At 38.5% G+C, this 13102-nt stretch overlaps 1 protein-coding gene across 8 annotated transcripts in view; it reads right to left on the bottom strand.

Moving 5' to 3' along the window:
- The window catches only part of Sbf2 (SET binding factor 2), a 359732-nt gene that overhangs the window by 32228 nt on the left and 314402 nt on the right, over positions 1 to 13102 (bottom strand). For 2 of the 8 annotated variants that reach the window (XM_052713085.1, XM_052713083.1), the window contains 4 exons: positions 11271 to 11411; positions 10286 to 10381; positions 4347 to 4421; positions 2953 to 3137 (listed from right to left, as the gene is read on the bottom strand). In XM_052713085.1, coding sequence (XP_052569045.1) covers positions 2953 to 3137; positions 4347 to 4421; positions 10286 to 10381; positions 11271 to 11411 — 497 coding nt within the window. The remainder of the gene's footprint in view (positions 1 to 2952; positions 3138 to 4346; positions 4422 to 10285; positions 10382 to 11270; positions 11412 to 13102) is intronic. The other 6 variants (XM_052713088.1, XM_052713086.1, XM_052713089.1 and 3 more) reach the window with 3 other exon arrangements.

Here is a 13102-nt window from a genome sequence, read left to right as displayed (position 1 = left end):
AACAACATTTTTTTTTTTTAAAGAGGACTGCAGGAATGACTCAGTTGGTAAAATGCTTGTCTTGCAAGCATGAGGACCTGGGTTCGATTCCCCTTACACTTCCTTTGTGGGGATACAAAGGTATGTAGTTGCAACTCAAAATCACAAATGATAGCTAGGATATAGCACATATAAGACTTACTGATAAATGACAGACAGAAGAAAGAAAAAAGAGGAAGGGAAGGAGGAAAGAAAAGATACTAAGTGGTCTTTCTTTCTTATTAATTATACATGAACATATAGCTACTCTGAGACCTCATACAGAAAGGGAATACCAGGGTGAGTATTCAGGTAGTCAAACCTTGGGAGGAAATTCAGATCATGTAAGTGTGCCAAAAAGTAGAAGGCCTGTTTTGGAAAAGTCACTGGTGCCACGAATGCTGTGCAGGCAATCTTTGATTGCTGTTGAAAGGAGTTCTATTCTAGATACACAATTAACTGCTGTATTAGAAGACATGTATGCAAATTTTAAAACTGAGCCTTACTAGAGCTTTCATGGCCGTTACCCTTCAGGCTGTGACTAACTGGTTGCAGCTGTCTAGGTAGTGGGGGAAAAGTTAGCCATGCCAGTCTGTTACTGATGATGACTCAGCCACTGGCGTTGCAAGGGCCAAGCATGTGGGTTCCTGCTGGTAGTAGCTTGCACACAGCCTCTGCTCTATGGTTCAGCCAAAGGTCTGTCTGGATTGCTCAGTGCTAGACTTCGAGGAGATTTCTAATTAACAGATGCTTCCACTTCCTCTATGTTTGTTGACAGAAATAACATTTTTTTTTTTTAGCTGAAAAATTACATCTATTTGCCAGGTGGTGGCACATGCCTTTAATCCCAGCACTTGGGAGGCTGAGGCAGGCAGATCTCTGAGTTCGAGGCCAGCCTGGTCTACAAAGCAAGTTCTAGGACAGCCAGGGATACTACACAGAGAAAACCTGTCTTGGAAAATCAAACCAAACCAAACCAAACCCAAAACCCCACAAACATGTATTTATTATTATTGACTTTTTTGTGTGTGGAGGGTAGGGTGGGCACATGCCACAACACCTGTTTGGAGGTTGGAGTTGTTAGTGCCCCCTGTTATGTGGGCTCTGGGGACTGAATCTAGGTAATCAGACTTTGTGTCAAGAAGTATCTTTACCCACTGGGCTGGCTCAACACTTATTTTTTTAATGCATAACTTGGAAAACACTGAATTTAAGAAATTACTGTTGATTTTGGAGGCAGATATTATTTTTACAATTTATAAACTTTAGCATAGTAACAGGCTAAAGTTGATTAGCAGCTGATATTTTGAAATATCTGATCTTAGAACCCGTGTATACAGGCCTGAAAAGTTTGAAAAAAAAAAAAAAGGTTACTTAAGAAATAAGGCCTTCTCTTGCCTTGCCTCCAAATGCAGTGCATAGTCCAGCATTCCCTGCCGTTCTGCAGGCTCTGTACCAGTGGTTCAGAGAAAAAAGGCTGTCTGTGTTACAAAGCACAGATGCCTATGGGAACTGAACAAAGACATTGAGAAATCCAGTTGAAATAAGCCTGATTTCTCTTCAGCATTTATACTTCCTGATATCCTTTGTGTTTTTTAAAAAAGATTAGCAATATTCATCCTCACGGCTAATAAAATGCACATGCATCCATCTACACATAAATATACATATACACATATACATACATGTATATATAAATATAAACAGCTAGTTTTAAAAATAAAACATTCTTTTGATTTTTTTTTTTTGGGGGGTGCACATGTTCTTGTGTATGGGTATATGTGTGTATGCAGGATGAACAAACATGAACATACAGGTTTGTGTGGAAGTCAGAGGTCAAGCTTGGGTGTAGTTCCTTAGAAGCTGTCCACCTTTTCTTTTTCTCTTTTTTCATTTCTCATGTGTGTGTATGGAGTACATGTGTGTGTGAGCACACATGTACACAAGGAGGCTCAGAGTGATGTCAGGATTCATGCTCCATTGCTCTTCCATCTATTCATTGAGTCAGAGTCTCTCAATGAAACCAGAGCTCCCACTATGGCTAGTCTTGCTAGCCAGTTTGCTTTGGGGATCTTGCTTCTGCCTTGACAGGCTGGAATTACAGGCAGGCTGGCATGCCCATCTAGCAATAAGTGGGTTTCTGGGGCCTTGCTTTGCATGTCAAGCACTTTGACTGCTGAGCTATCTCTCTGTCCCATCTACCTTGTTTTCTGAAACAGGGTCTTTCAATGGCAGCTGAGCTTTGCTGGCCAGTTGGTAAGCTCCAAGGATTTTCCTGTTTTACCTCCCAGTGCTAAGACTACAGGAATGCATAACCACCCCAGTTTTTAATTGGGTGCTGGGAATGGAAGTCAAGTTCTCATGCTTATGTAGCAAGATCTTTACTGGCTGAGTTATCTCTCTAGCCTTGCCTGAGTATTCTTGATACAAGGTTTTCATATAGCGGAAGATGGCCTTGAACTCCTGATCCTTCTCTGTCCACCACCTCCTGAGTACTGAGATTACAGGCATGGCAGCATCACCAAACCTGGTTTAGAACTAAGCTTTTTTTTTTTTTTAAATTATTACATCTAGAATAAGAATCATGCTAGCTGGAAGGTGGTGGCACATGCCTTTAATCCCAGCACTCGGGAGGCAGAGCCAGGCAGATTTCTGTGAGTTCAAGGACAGCCTGGTCTATAGAGCGAGATCCAGGACAGGCACCAAAAACAACACAGAGAAACCCTGTCTGGCAAAAAACCAAACCAGAAAAAAAACAAAAAACAAAAACAAAAAAAAAAAACAAAAAACAAAACACCCCCTCAAACAAAACCAAAACCAAAACCAAAACAGAATCATGCTATAAAAATTTTATGGTAAAGTTAGTTTGTGATAGGGTTCATAAGAGGCTTTTGGGTTGCCACGTTTTCTAAGTGATAGGAAAAAAAAGCTTACCCTTAGCTGTGACTTTTCACCAAATATATAAAGGGCGGCTTGTCGTTTCAAGAGCTGGTTTTGTAAGTAGGTGTTGTTACTGAAGGAGGTTGCATGATCCTTGCCTGCCAGCCTGGCACCAACATCAATGAAGGATGTTGGAGAGCTGATCAAACGGGTGCTGGAACGAAGACTTGCCCATACGCCTTCACAAAAGCCAAGAAAAGTGAATGAGATAATGTGGGAATGCCACTGAGTAAGATGCAGCTCTGGGGTGGTTTTAGAGCTAATATCAGGTAATCACTCTAAGCCATGGATCATAATGATCATTTGCCATTTATTTTTTGGATATGAACATTATTTGATATAGTGGTTTATAATCACTGTCTTAGATTTGGAAGGGTTTAAGATATTATTCATATCCCATTTCATGTCAACATAGACTTGGTATTTAAAGGAAGTATGAGAGCATAAGCAGAGTGTGTGACACAGGGAACAGAGTGTGTGCGGGCAGCATACAAGGGAGGGGCCTGAGCACGGGGTCTCTACGCAGCTCTCAGGCTTCACAGGAGGAGTGCTCTTCTGCTTATGTACTCAGTACAAGAACTACATCATGAGATCAACTAGAAACTTACTAGATCTTCTGAAGCCAGAGGCTGGGTTAGAATGCATATTTGGTTAGGTAAAAATCACCCAATTTTAAACAACTAAAAATTCTATTATAGAGTATCCATAAAAAGTAAGAAATGATAAATTTAGGATTGTGCATTTCATTTAATTTAGGGTTATTTAAAATATACAGTCAGAAACAGACATCTTTCAGGAGAATGTCCATACACACCAGGCAGACAGAAGAACCTTATTGTATAAGCTGACCAAGTTTATATGAATTAGAAGAATCAAGGACTTCCTGTGTGAGATGATTAAAATATCCCATCCACAGAGGCATATACTAATTCTCAAACCTAGCAGTGCAGCCCTTCAAAGCAGAAGAGCCTCTCTGCACCTGCAGAGACAGGCGATGGGTGGAGGACCTCCCCAGGGTTGGGTTTTCTTGTGTAGACCTGGAAGGGCTATTTCAGAACCTTTCCCCAGTGATAAATCAAGCCCTGTTTCTAAATGACTGCAGTTTATCTCAATAACGCTGTTACCTTTTCTCTCTATCAGCATTTGTGGAACTTAATAGACCAGTTCTAAAGAAAAGGGAAGGTGATTTCTGCTTAAAATGAAGGTGTCCTTCTGTGTAATCAGTAAGTTTTCCTTAGGCATCATGGCAAATGGTTTTTAAATGGAATCACAAGAATTTCATAATACAAATGAATATAATTTGACAAACATGAAAAGTTACTTGTAGCATTTGCTTTCAAATGAAGGTAATTTAAAAAAGTGACACACTAGGACACATAATACAGTACCTTGATTATGAACTGTTTCCTTAGTTGAAGATTTGGGATTTGACTGAGTGAAACATTTGTCTCTGTACCCATGCACTGGTAGGTAAGGTTAAAGACAGAAGAAATGAAATGTATACAGCAGCAAACATCAGAGCAATCGAGTAAGAGAAGAATGTTTAGCTTTTAAGGTTAAGTTAACATAGGAGGAAAATGTAAATACAAGTATTAATTAACAAACAGAAAGCTTCCCAATAACAAAAAAGATGAACTGAATGTCTACTGGATGAATTCTCAGCACCTATTTATAAACACTGTAAGCGTAATAAAATGGACAGCACAGCAGAGGGTGCCACTAAAAAATTATACCAAATGGAACAAGCTTTTAAAGACTGTCAATCAGAAGTGAGTCGATAATAAAAATAGGGAATTTGGTGCATGTGTGTCAATGTTAGGAATATACTGGCCCTCACACTGAAGGAGAGTGGCGAAAACCATGTGTTGTCTCACACATTTGCTCTCAGAGAAAGGTCATCATGCCAGGGAACAGTGAAGCTCTAGCAACCATTTGGGATAACTGAGGCCGTATTCTGCATTGAGCATTAAGCATTGCCACACATCTCCCTTCCTCCTGTGCATTCAGAAATTATATTTATTTATTCATAAGTAAAGTTACAAGTAGCAAAAAATCATGATCCTGTGACAATACCTAATACCACCAATACAAGTTTGTGATGGTTGAAGTAAATGGCTTCTCTTAAAATTCTTATTTGCACCAAAATGATAGGCAATAGTTAAGATAATACTTTTGTAATTTGAGTAATATTTTTTCCCTTTAGACAGAAAGTGTTTTGTGACTATGGCAAACTTTACCTGGTAATAACAAAATGGTGAGTAGTTACATCATTTCCCAAGAAAAAGAACTATTCAAATCAATTAAGGGAAATAATTGTTTTCAGAATTACTAATAACATTGTTAGCTTTACAATACAAAATTGCATAAAACATGATCTCATAATATGATAAATCTCATAATAAGAAAATCACTGGAAGTGATGTTCATTCCTATCTCACTTCCTTGGAAGCAAGAAATGATAGGCACTCATGGTCTTAGTAGCCAAATGACATCCTAGTCAGGGCTGCAGAAGCTCTTTTGAGACAGGGTCTTACGCTGTGCCCAAGCTGACTTGAAACTTGCATTAATTCTCTTGTCTCAACCTCTCAAATAGAATAAACCTTCAATGTACAGTGGCCTATGCAACCATGTGACCCTGCACCTGTCCAGAAGTGGCTAAGAGGACTGTGCCAGTGAAGGAATGATGTGGCTCATTATTCTCATGGGACACATGGTTACTTTGTTCAGACCAAACTTGAGAGAGAAGGGAAAGCGATGCTTAAGTTGGGTCTGGGGAGGTATAGCTTACTTTCAATGTGATCTTACACCTAGCTCAGTGCACTAGATGCAGACATAGTCAGTCAATGTTACACTGAAATGGTTCAACACTAATAGATTGCTGCTTGCTATGTAAATGTGGTAAAGTTAATTTTAAATAGCTGAAACATCTATCCTGGAAGTAATTACCTCAAGGATAAACCTCTAAGTCAAAAAACAACATTATTCACATCTTCACATTTTATTTTCTTTTTTGTTTTTTTGAGTCAAGGTTTCTCTGTGTAGCTTTGGAGTCTGTCCTGGATCTCACTCTGTAGACCAGGCTGGCCTCAAACTCACAGAGATTCACCTGTCTCTGCCTCCTGAGTGCTGGGATTAAAGGCATGCGCCGCCACCACCTGGCTATCCTTGCATTTTCTTAAAGTGGCTTTTGTTAAAAAAAAAAAAAAAGGACATATCCTCTTTCTTATAATTCATCAACTTGTGCATTAAATGCAAAGTGATCTGAAAAAAGATGATGGCCAATTTCAAGTTCTGCTCATTAGAGCAGGAAAAGTGTACAATGGATATAAGATGTAAACACCAAATTAAGACTGTATGTTAAAGAAAGGAACATGAAAACAGAAGAGCAAAAAGGAGGCTAAGAGGAAAAATGGAAAAACGGGAAGTTCTTCTTATACAGAGTAACTAAGGGACTGATAAAGAAGCAGTGCCCAGCTCTCAGGAAGAATGAGGAGACTTGTAAAAGGCCTAAGGAAGAACTTGTAGGCTGTGCAATGTCGGCATCTAGTCTTGCCCTGTCTGATCAGAATGTGCATCTGCCTTTCATGGTCACGTAAACCTCCAAACTTACGGCCATACAGTCCATCCCTGTGACTTTACATGGAAGAAATGTACATAAGAGATACACAGAGCAGCTCTAGGACCATAGAGGGTGATAGTGAATCTCAGTCTATCTTAGTTAATCACTGGGCCTTTGGAAGCTATGGGAGGCTTTGGCAGTGAAGAGATGGAGTAAAAGAATGAGACCTGCTTAAGGGTCAGATGACAGGCAACTGGTTGAGAGCAAAAAACTGTAATAATTATACAAACCAAGTACACAAAGAAGTTTGTAGCAAGAAATACTTGGGTAAGGAATCAGAAATAATGCCTTCATATATGAATAAAATGGGTCATAAACTGGAAAGACAATTTTTAAACCTAAAATTTATCTTATAGGCCACCTGGCCAAATATGGGAATAGATAAAATGTTCTTGAAGCTTATAAAAATAAAATACAAGAGTGGGGTACTGGAGGGGGGAATCAATTTAAACTAACTAGGTATCTGCTGGAAGTTGCATTCTACTAAAAATTAAATGGAAAATTTACTGACTTACTTTTCCTGACAATACAGATTGAGCATCCCTCAGTTAACCTAAAGTACTCTAAAATCTGAAACATTTGAATGTTTCAAATAATGTTGTATGTATCAACATACAACAAATGCAACATGCAACAAATGTTGCATGACGTATCAAAAACTTTCTGATTTTGGATACTATATTTTTAGATGAAGGATGCTTAGCATGTTAAATATTCCACAATCTAAAACAAAACAAAACAAACAAACAAACAAACAAACAAAATCACTCTAAGACATTAAAAACATCTGGCCCATGGCATGTGAGATAGAAGATCTGCCATCTGTATAAATGTTCATCAGAAAGCTGGGGTAGGGCTACAATTCAGCTGTAAAGTGCTTGCTTAGCATGTAGGAGGCCTAACTTCAACTCCCCAGTACTATCCACACACAGAAAGGGTAAGTCATAACCATTTATAAAAATCTGGCAATACTTCATGACAGGAGAAATCTCAGGACTCTAAGGAAAAATATATTATACTGTCTCTTGCTTTAAATCCACTGAACATGAGAAGAATGAAGTTTGTATCTTAAACTTTAAAAAACTAGGAAAAAAAAAACTACATATGACTTGTTATCTGTCCAAATTCAAGTATTGGAATCCTGACCCCAGTATCTCAGAAGCGACTGTATTTGGAAACAGTGTGGTACAGATGTAATTAGTTAATATAAGGACGTACTGGAATAGACTGGGCCCCAACTACAATATGAATGGGCCCTTACAAAAAGAAAAACCTTAGGGAAAGACATTGTGGTGGTTTGAAAGAAAATGGCCCCCTAGGGAGTGGTACTATTAGGAGGTATGGCTTGTTGGAGAAGGTGTGACACTGTGGGGGTGGGCTTTGAGGTCTCATATACTCAGGCTACTACTGCTCAGTGTGGCACAGCTGCTTCCTGATGTTTACGGATCAAGATGTAGAACTCAGCTTCTTCTCTAGCACCATGTCTGCCTGCACGCTGCCATGTCCTGCCATGAAGATAATGGACTAAACTTCTGAAATTGTTAAGTTCCCCCAATTAAATTTCCTTTGTAAGAGTTTCTTGGTCATGGTGTTTCTTCACAGCAATAGAAACCCTAACCAACAAAGATATAAAGATAAAAACAGAGATCTGGGTGATGCCTCTATAAGCAAATGAATGCCACAGATTTTCTAGACAACCTCCAGCCCTTAGAAGGCAGTTATCAAATATTCTTTCTTAAAGCCCTCTGGATGCTGACCTTGATTCTAGACTTCTGGCTGCTCCAAAACTGTGAGACTAAAGTTGTTTAAGGCACCATTTGTGGTACTTTGCTATAGGAGCCCCAGGAAATGAAATACCAGTCTCAAGGCCTAACAAATTAACTGGAAACATGACTCCAGAAAGTTAGAAGCTCTTGGGAAGAAGTATAATTTCAGAAGGTTTTGATGAGGCATTTGATGACTACCAGGACATGCGATGGTTTTCACAAGGGAAAAAGCTGAATTTTGTAAAACAGAGCTTATATGTTGACTCTGAACCAAATTCTGCAATGGATTATTTACAGACTACTTATAGTTCTTAGGAGAAAGCGCTCAGTCTTATAAGTCATGTCAAAATAACCATAAAATACCTGGTGATGCAGATAAATAGTTCTAGATTAAAAAGAATGTCTTAGATTTAGAAATAAGGACCAAGTAGATTTTAGTAAGAACAGAGCCTGTAAGGGACCATTCTTCTTCTTCAGAGCTTACATGACTGCCTTTGCTTTACTGATGATTTGCTCTTTTTGTTTTTCAAACAACATGAGAACAGTAATTGACCAATTGACTCTATAGATGAAAAAAGTCTGTAAAAACAGTTAATATACCAGTGGACAGAACTAATATCCAAATTCTAACACAATTAATAGTTTACATTAGAAAACACCCAGAAGGGTGAAAGTTTATAGGTACAACCAACAGCATACTTACGACCAAAAGCAATTCTCCAGGTCAGTATGTTAAGAACAACAGCACATGCCAAATGGGGAAAGACTTCAAAATGGCATTACTCTAGCATGGGCTTGCTGCAGGATCTAAAGTCACCTGAATACCCAGAGTGCTGGGTGTGATTCTGTAGAATCCACACAGTGAAGAGGATAGTGAGTGGACTACAGCCAAATAAACAGTGAGAAAACATGAGAACAACTTTTAAAGTTGAAGATCTGAAGTGTGGGAAATTAGATTTAGTTTTTAACTCCTGATACCTAGCCTGGCCTCAAACTTAATATCCTTCTGTCCCAGCTTCCTCAGTGCTAGGATTACAGGTGTAAGCCACTTGCACAAGGGCAACATGTAAAAATTATCTGGTAGTAGAGTTTTAGAAATATGAGAAAGACCTAGCCAGGTGGTGGTGGCGCATACCTTTAATCCCAGAACTTGAGAGGCAGAGACAGGATAGGTTCTAGAGAAACCCTGTCTCGAAAAACAAAAAAAAAAACAAAACAAAATAAATAAATAAATAAATAAATAAATAAATAAATAAATAAATAAATAAATATGAGAAAGACCTTCTTAACAGAGCTGCTTGTACATGCAAAGTACTATTTTTGGGAAGAAAGGAATTGCCCTTAACTGACAATGTCCATGCAGAACCAGATCATGTGGGTGGCTTGTTTTCAAGGACAGTAATCTTTGAATGGGAGCAAGAGGAAAAATCTATGATTGTGACTTCACTGTGGAGCAGCAGAACTTTGTAGTTGAGACATCTGGTTTAGAATTTCCTTTGTAGAGTAAAAGAATTTTGCAGTAACTTGCAGAGACCAGAGTGGAATGACTACTTTTCTCTCTTCTATCTCCTCACACCAGCTGCTATGTCCAGAGAGAGTGAGGAAAAGAAACTTAGTAAAATGAAAGGTTCTGGAGACACAGCTCAGTCTGGTATCTCTTCTAATTTTGTCAGGAGCCTTTTTACCCTGTGAACTTGGTGGGTTGTCACCATCGAACCTAATTATCTCACCTCCTAATTCTCTCTAATCCATCAATACGTAAGCCACCATTAGTAATTATACCCATTGTTCCATAAGGCATACCACCTTTGTCATCATGCTAGAAGTAAATATTCATTGGAGAAGGGTAATGAAGAATCAGGATTAGTCATCTACTATCTGAAGAATGCTCTTCTCTGTTAAGCTTGTATCAGTGCTCAGTTATAAAATTGGTCTTACTAACCTCCTCGAGCAAAGCTATTGGATGGGTTTACATCCAAATGTCCTGGCACTACCTGCTTAAGCACAGTGGACATTCTTGAAGTCCTCCTTTCAGTCCCTAAAGTCAGCCAAAAAAAAAAAAAAAAGAACAAAATCATGGTGTTCAGGTTAACATTACTCAAATGACAAAAAGTTATCTTCACGTGTAGCAAGTCTAATTGCTGCCAAACATTGTACTTTTGAAATCCCCAAAAGCCTTATTAGAGATAACACAACAATGTTATTATTTCATCAGAGATAACACATATTTGAAAGATTATAGAGTTAGGTTTGGCAAGTGCAATCAGAGAATCCAATGATAAATGAAGCAAGGCATGCATGGTGTTACTTTGCAAGAAAAGCCACTTTCTGCTGATGTTGAGGTAATTCCGATAGCTCATAAAGCCAAAGACCAACTTCTCAAGTCACATGCTCCTGTCTAACACATCAGGGTTACCTCTACATGAACCCTTTGGGGTTCCATCACATGATAACTGAAACAGAATATTAGTACAAGTCTTAATGGCTTCATCCAAATCTACAGAAAACAAACTACTGCAAAATCATAAAAGGCTAAAGAAATTTTGGGAATTTCAAATTTATATGATTTTAATCAATATACATTTAATAATCAGATTTTCAATTTATACATTCAACTTCATAATAATATTTTAAGGTTTATGTAAAGTAGACTCTGAGACTTTAGGGTTACTTTATGTTTGTTGCCTTCTGTTTTCTTAGTATTTTTAAAAGAAAATAATTGACTCTCTACACATAGTTTCTAATTACTAGACTTAAAAGTGGTACTTTGACTTCTAAGTAAAAGAAGCTAAACTTACAGCTTTGTAGGGTAAAAATTTTAAGGAGTCATGTTGAAGTAACTAAAAGCACATATCTAAAGAGATTAACCTCAGAAACAGACACTGCCTTTTCAGAGCAGTTGTCAATAAAACATCATCAGATCTTACCTGGGGACAGGGCAAGTGCTGGCCTGACAGTAAGGGTACTGTTGCCTCTGAGTTTCTGATGAACAGTAACTGCAGTCAGTAAGGCTTGCAAGTACTTTTCCTGCTCTATACTACTGGAAGATTCCAAAGAGGAGGTAGAAACTATAATACAAAAGAAAAATATATAAAATAAAAGTCTGTTAATAAAATAAGCTCAAATATATACTTTCTTTATATCACTTCATGCTACCATACCCAAATATAGAAACCAGTTAGATTTAAAGCCTGATCAATTATGTGGCTTATCTTTTTTTTTTTTTTTTTTTAGATTTGCATTAAACATGTTTTATTTTTTTTTTATTTCTTTTTTTTTTTTATTAATTTATTTTGCAATACAATTCAGTTCTACATATCAGCCACGGATTCCCTTGTTCTCCCCCCTCCCGTCCCCCTCACCTTCCCCCCAACCCCCCCCCCCCCCCCCCATTCCCATCTCCTCCAGGGCAAAGCCTTCCCCACAGACTGAGGTCAACCTGGTAGACTCAGTCCAGGTAGGTCTAGTCCCCTCCTCCCAGGCCGAGCCAAACAATCCTGCATAGGCCCCAGGTTTCAAACAGCCAACTCATGCAATGGTGGCTTATCTTTTGATGCTGGTTTTAACACATCTACTTCTCAATTGCTCATGATTCTCCCATAAAGGGTCCAAGTCTGGGAGGCCAGCACAGGACTCGCCTTCTAAACACTGATGTATTGGTAGAATCAAAATGAAGATCCACAAACAACATCCCCTTGATGATCTCCTCACATTCTGCCCACGCTACTATGTGGGAGCAAAGAGAATAGAGTGGGGTTCTTTGGCATTCCAGAATAGGCAGAGATGAGAATGTCCTAACAGGCTTAACAGGTGACATGAGCTTGTGGGACTCTGTTGCTAGAAGAGTAGAGAAAGACAGGAGGAATATGGGAGCCACTTTGCCATATGCCCTGGTTCTTCTAAAAGAGGGGCAGAAAGTAGGGACAAATACAAACAACTGTAAAGCAAATAGTTGGCAGGAATATGAGCTTAGTTTGTGTGAAGTAAAACTGAATCAATGAAATGGTTCAGATCCTTTATTTATGTACTTTTAATTTTTGATAAAGGTCTCATTTAGTTCAGACTAGCCTCAAAGTCATTATGTTGCTGAGGCTGACCTTGAAATATTGCTTCTCCTGCCTCCACTTCTCCCAAATGCTGGGATTACAAGTGGGTACTGCACACTTGGCAGGCACAGGCATCCGGAAGAGGTATACTAAAAGGACAGCAAAATCATACATTTTTCTTATACCTTGCACAGAGAATAATGAGCATTATTTTTATTTGCTCTAAGATAATCATCAAATATAAGGTTCACACACCATTTTCAACTATGACACTATTCTTTCTGATCACATCAATTAGGAGGTATATCCCAATTTGAAAAACATCAAAACATCAAATAAGCAAATGTATTTATTCAGAAATATAAAATATATACTAGCATATAAAAATAAAACTCCTATCAGAATCAGAACACAGTGGAACAATTTCCCCACTGTGTGTTCAGTAATATGCTTGCCAGTGCTTCTGAACGCACAGGCTTTCTGCAGTTATATCTGCTTGTGCTCTGCATACACACTTTGGCTTGGGAGAACTCCCCAAAACAGAGTGGTAAAATCAACTTTTTTTTATTACAATACTGCTGAAACTCCAAGCCAGGCACAATACAGTACTGTTCGTGATGCCCTCAATTATGATGCAAATTACGAGGGGGGAAAATGGCCAACTTTCAGGAGGGACAGAGATCTCAAAAACTACATGGCTCTTCTACTATCTT

This window comes from Peromyscus californicus, unplaced genomic scaffold (assembly GCF_007827085.1).
Source record: "Peromyscus californicus insignis strain IS unplaced genomic scaffold, ASM782708v3 Scaffold_4__1_contigs__length_199733344, whole genome shotgun sequence".
Taxonomy (NCBI): Eukaryota; Metazoa; Chordata; class Mammalia; order Rodentia; family Cricetidae; genus Peromyscus; species Peromyscus californicus.
The sequence above is the reverse complement of the archived record's forward strand: the minus strand, read 5'-3'. Positions and strand labels throughout refer to the sequence as shown.